The 6118-nt window shown below is 38.6% G+C and overlaps 1 protein-coding gene across 5 annotated transcripts in view; it reads right to left on the bottom strand.

The window, feature by feature from the left end:
* Window positions 1–1177: 1177 nt before the first annotated feature.
* LOC140342500 (uncharacterized) overlaps window positions 1178–6118 on the bottom strand; it is a 17739-nt gene continuing 12798 nt past the window's right edge. For all 5 annotated transcript variants that reach the window (XM_072428704.1, XM_072428709.1, XM_072428706.1 and 2 more), the window contains 2 exons: window positions 5853–5963; window positions 1178–2166 (listed from right to left, as the gene is read on the bottom strand). In XM_072428704.1, the coding sequence (XP_072284805.1) occupies window positions 1343–2166; window positions 5853–5963 (935 nt within the window). In that variant the 3' untranslated portion in view covers window positions 1178–1342. The remainder of the gene's footprint in view (window positions 2167–5852; window positions 5964–6118) is intronic.

The following is a 6118-nucleotide window of genomic DNA, read 5'->3' as shown; positions in this document are numbered from 1 at the left end:
TTTCTAAAACACCTCCCTAGTGTCCGTCACATACCTATAGACAAAACCACATAAATATATTTTCTATTATTTTGGATTGGATTGGATACAGGAGTTTGTATTCAATCCAATACAAAATGAATGAATGAGTTTGAATTTGAATTTCCCGCACACGCACCAACGTCATCACGCACGCACAAGAAGCCAGTCGGCTTTTTTTTTTCTCCGCCGGCTGGCTTCTCCCTTTTAGAAGCACCCGACGCTGGACGGAGAACGACGTGGGACAATCAGCGGGACCAGGTAAGAAGCCGGCCGGCGGAAAACAGGATGCCGGCCAGCGGAACACAGGATGCTGGCCGGCATCTTACCGGTCCCGCTGGTATAGGAGACGGCACCCGACGCTGGAGAGGGAGATTGACGCTGGAGGACGACGCTGGAACACAGACCCGGCGCTGGAACACGGACCCGACGCTGGATGAGCACAGCGGTACCAGGTAAGTGAAATTTTAATATAGTCGGAAAAGTACGGGGTTATCGATAGTTGCAAATATTTTTTGCACGGAAAAGTACGGGGTTAGCGGTTGGGAGGTTAAGTAAAAATTCACTCTGCAAAGTAAACACAGTATATCACTTCAATGGCCCTGATTTAATAAAGTTCTCCAAGGCTGGAGAGAATACACTTTCAACAGTGAAGCTGGGTGATCCAGCAAATCTGGAATGGATCTGGTCCAGGACTGAAAACATTTGCTAACAAAGGCTTGACTTTAAGGAAATCCATTACAGGTTTGCTGGATTACCCAGCTTCACTGACGAAAGTGTATTCTCTCCAGCCTTAAATAAATCAGGGCCAATAAATCAACCACAGTGCTGGTCCTGAGCAGGTCAAACATTGCAAACAATGTATTATCAACTCCACTATGAATTTAGGGTTGATGAAAAGGGAAAAGGAATCAAATAAAGATAAACTTACCCTCTTGAAGTCACCTTTTCATGCCCTTGAAGAAGTTAAAGAAAAATTAACCTTGTAAAGACTCATGGGGAGGAGAAGACCCACGGTGCAGAATGGGGACACTAACATTTTCAGGAGAAGATGAATATTTATTTTATTTTACTGGGTTTTTCTGCTCCAAATGTTTCATGCTGTTGAAGGGGTCACTTTAAAATGCTATTAGACAAAACAATAAAACTCAAATTATGTAGTACTTTATATTTTTTATTAATTTTTTATAAAGGAATACAACAATAAATGTACAATTACTTAAATTAAATAGATATTGCAAAGGTATACAAACAATAACAAGAGCTGAACATTGAAGATGTCTCTTTCCATCACTCTTTAGTCTCTCATCTTGTGTACACAATATCACATGACTGAGTTGGCAAGACTTCTCATGTGGATGGTTTGATGTCGGACCAGGTGTGAGCTTCTGGAGAAAGCCTTGCCACATTGGGCACAAGTGAAAGGACGTTCACCAGTATGGACCTTCTGGTGCCTTACTAAATGGGAGCTGTGACCAAAACACTTGCCACAGTCCGTACAGAGGTAGGGCTTTTCCCCTGTGTGGACACGCTGGTGAATAATAAGGTTTGAGCTGCTAATAAACCGTTTTCCACAGTCATTACAGACATAGGGCCTCTCCCCAGTATGAACTCTATGATGCATGACCAGGTAGGACCCACTAATAAAACTCTTTAAACATATTTTGCAAGTATGAGGCCGTTCACCAGTATGAGTCCTCTTGTGTACAATTAGGCTAGCATTTTGAGTAAAGCTCTTCCCACACTCTTTACAAATAAAAGATTTTGGCTTGGTCTGAACTCTCTTCTCTGTAATTGTATTAGAGTTGTACATCACACACTTCTTTTTACGAAGGCGGCTGCCTGTGTATTCATTAGTTTGGACTTCTTGGTCTTTGGAAGTTATATTACTGTCACATTTAACTAAGTTTCTGTCCTCAACATGAGTTGCTTGGTGTTTAAGAAAAAGGGAGTGTTCATTAAAATGATCACCACATTGGCTACATATATATGCAGTAGTATTTAGGTAACTCTTGCTGGCTGCAATCTTGGAGTCTTTATCCTCTTTCCCTGTGAAAGGTGGATCTTCTGCTGGTGAGCAACTTGTAAGTGTCTTCTGTTTTCTACATGGCAGTGATGGAGATCGGACAGCTTTATTCAAGCGGGTATCTAATAGTGGAAAAATCCAGTGAACAATCTGATTTTTTATTTTATACAATAATTAGAATATAATGTCATGTTTAAAAGCACTTCTTCCAATTTCTAATTCTAATTTCTTCTAGTTTGATAGGTGGATTTAGATAAGTACAAAAAGCCCCTGAGACACAACCCTTGTTATGGTATTACTAGTACAATACTAGATGACATAAGAGCAAATGTGGCTGTCCCATACATGTGTGATTATACACTATACATACAACCATGTTATTTATCAAATGCTCCAGTCAAAGAAATGCTGAAAAAAACATCAAATTCCCCTACCTTTCATACCTCAGTTTAGTTAACAAATATTACATATGCTAGGTATACTACAAATTCTCTAAAATCTCAAACACTTGCAGACAACATGTCTCTCTCTCTGTACAATCTGTCATCTTTACTGTACTGAGATTTGTGTACATATATACTTTACCTTTTAAAATTATGTAATTTGGGACTAAGTCTGTTGGTCTCTATTAATAACGCATTTTTTGTTGAGTTGGATTTTACACTTGTTTTTTTACTAATTTTTGGGTGGTGAATCCAGAAATGACCGCAGATTTTTGCTGATACAGTTTTGTCAAAAAACATACAAATTTTAAATACAATGAAAAAACAATGAAATAATACCTTACCTGCACTGTTTATTTAAATTTCTTTTGTTCATTCAAAGGATTTATTGTTACTCCATGACATTTTTTTTACAGTGAAACATTTGAAAATTAATTGGGTAAGCAATTAAAGTTTTTAAATGACAGGCTAGAAAATGCAAAAATGAGGTACTTGAAACAGTCTCCTTCAGTTGGCAAAGCTTTAATGAACTGCTTCATCAGATCCAGTTTTATGTGCAAAAGCGGGAATATATTATTATTTCTATCAACAAGTGGCTCATGTAGAATATTTGTACATATATACTTTCATAGTTCTCCCCAGGGTTTTTTTACCGGGCGCGCCGCCCGGCACTTTGCCCTGGGCCGCCCGCCCTGTCATCGGATTGACTTTAAAACGAATGACCGCAGGGTAGGAGCAGCTCCATTGTCATCCGTTTTAAAATTCACAGTTGCGATGAGAGCGGAACATCAGCAGCCCTGCTCTCATCGCTGCTCAGTAAATCCTAGAAGATGAGGGCGGGACTTTTAAGACAGCATTGACAGTCCCGCCCTCATTCTCCCAATTCCTCCATTAAACCAGGTATGTTATGGCAATACACAAAGCCACTATAAGTTTTAAAGTACTGCAGAAATGCAATTTCTCTGGTTCGAAAGTATGATACCTTCGTTCCTTTTTCAAGCAAGTTTTTCTCACGCAGTCTTGATGCTAAGAGTTCTGAAGCCTTCTTCGATAGTCCCAAATGACATGCCAAATCACTGAACTCATGCTAATCAACTCCCCTACGAACAAAGTCCTCTTCAATTTCAAACTCTTCATCATTGTCACCTAGTTCATCACCATAATCATGTTCTTCAAGAGAGGGTAGTGTAACGATAATCGGCACTGGGATTTCATCTGAATGAGCCTCTGGGCGTATAGCCGATGGTAGACTAGGATTCTCTATGTTACATTTATTTTTCTTGGCATATCCTAAAGTTTTCCTTATACAAAAGTAACAGTCACTGAAATGATCTCAACACCCTGGAAACACTGTTTGCACACATTATGAGAGGCCCAAGACTTATCTTCATCACCAAGTTTAACTTTCAAATAAGCCAAATAGGCTTGCTCTACAAATGTGCTGATGTTCGCCCTTTGACTGGAAATAGTGAAATTGCCACAGATATAACAAAATCAGGGTTGTTTAGGCACTTACGACAAGAAACAGCAGAGCCAGACATGATCTGAAAGGAAATACGTGTGTAAGTAGAAAAATACATTTTGCTTATTCACTACGTAGAGCAGCGCACAACAAATCCACACTACAGTAATCGCATTAATATAAGTGGTAGCGAAAAAACCTGACGTGATAGAAGAAAACTAACTGCTCTTTCAGAATCAGCATACCTATTTTAGTGTAAATAAGCTTAAAAAATGAAGTAAAAAAATGTGTTCAAAATTGTTACCCAGTGTAATAGGATAATACCTCATTGAAAATGAATTATAAAATATAATATTTATTAGTTACACAATTCTGACATGCAATGATGTAACTAAGGTCTACTACAAAATCTAATTTGAAGGGAAATCAGCAGCAAACTGATTGTAAACAACTGTTTTTTTAGTTTCTTATCAGGCCAAGATAAATCAAATGTTTCTGATAAATTTCAGAAAAGAAAGAAAAAGATTAGAAAGGCAGAAAATCAAACATGTCTGTGCAGTGCTTTTGTGAATTCCAACCAGAAGAGGTCAGTTGAGTGTAAAATCTGTTGCGTTTACTAGGCCCAATAATTTTTGAAGCCTAGGTACAGAAATAACAATAAACTCCTTTACCTCCCCAAACATAGACCTGGAAATAGCCAGATCTTTCATTGTCCTTCATATGTGTTAATATACTAAATACTAATATTGGCTATATTGATAAAATACAGTTGTCAGAGTATATTTGCTTCGCAAAATTGGTTAATGATAAAGTTAAGGCATTTTGTTTCTTTCCTGTTTCTCATTATATTTCCATACACCTATTACATTTAACACCCCTATCTTCCCTTGACTTTAGACAGATGTCCTTGCCTCCTTTCTCTAGGCCAGAGGTCATCAAACTTTTTTGGCCACTAGGCCATTTCAGGGGTAGGCAAGAGCACACTAGGCTCCCCCCACCAGGAACGCCCCTGAATGGGTAAATAGGGAACATTCCCTCTCTTCGTTATGCATTGTGGAGGAGATGGAATGTTCCCTGTTTACCCCTGTGGCGAAAGTGTTAACGCGATAAATAGAAAGGGAGCCACCACACGGAGGCTCAAGAACCGCCTAAAGGCCAGAGTTTGCCGATCCCTGCTCTAGGCATAACTTTACTAGCATAATTTTTTATATGTTTTTTTTTCATCCCTACTATTTTTACAGCAGTTTAAGTAAATATGACATGCTACACGTTTTACCAAGGCCAGTTCTATTATAAAAGACCCAAAATCTAACGAAGAATCAGTTTTATATTAAGAAGTAGACTGAATACAGTAACTAATAAATCACACGTTTTTAATATGAGTGAATATTCACTTCAGGCTGGCATCTTCTACTCCCAATTTTCCTTGCCAGAGATTAGATGAATATGTTAGCACTGATCATGTAACCAAGTGACAGAGTGGTTACGAATTTGCCTGGACCTGCCCCAGCCTGTAACTGGGCAGTGAAGAAGGGAGCAGCACATTAATGAGTTCATCACTTTGTTGCTCTACTTTATTTGCCAACCAACATGCTGTTTGTCTTCTTCCACTTTTGTTGTTTTGTCATCTCTCACTCCAATCATGTTCCACAGGTACTGAAGGAGGCTATTACCAGGTTCTATTCAAGTAATCACACTGTTTGCATTAAAATATAATAAATATGTACTGATAAATGTGGAACTCTGTTTATTAGCATAAATGTTCTCTTTAAAAATTGACATGAACTGGCTAATACTGACATAGACTGACAATGGCACTCATAGACTGATATCCTGACTACATTGCCAGTAACATTAGCATTGGGAAAACTATATATAACTTTAGGTTGTCAATAATTCATACCTGTAGAGTATGTCAGTTTTTTCCTCCTGTGTGTGTACAAATCGCTGATCACGCACAATTCCTCCCCACTGTGAATTTTGGAGACAGTCTCGGGCTTCACATACAGGTAACCTGGTTATTAAAAAATATTTATCTTAAGATATTTTTATGCTATCTTAGGACACTCCCCTGTTCAGATGCCTGTAAATCAGACTACAAGTGCCTCTTCTGGTCGATTTCTAAATTACAAATATATCAGCAGATGTGACCTATCCCCCCCCCCCCCC

The sequence above is a fragment of the Pyxicephalus adspersus genome, chromosome 12 (assembly GCF_032062135.1).
Source record: "Pyxicephalus adspersus chromosome 12, UCB_Pads_2.0, whole genome shotgun sequence".
Taxonomy (NCBI): Eukaryota; Metazoa; Chordata; class Amphibia; order Anura; family Pyxicephalidae; genus Pyxicephalus; species Pyxicephalus adspersus.
Note: the sequence above shows the minus strand (reverse complement) of the source record. Positions and strands in the feature narration are given on the sequence as shown.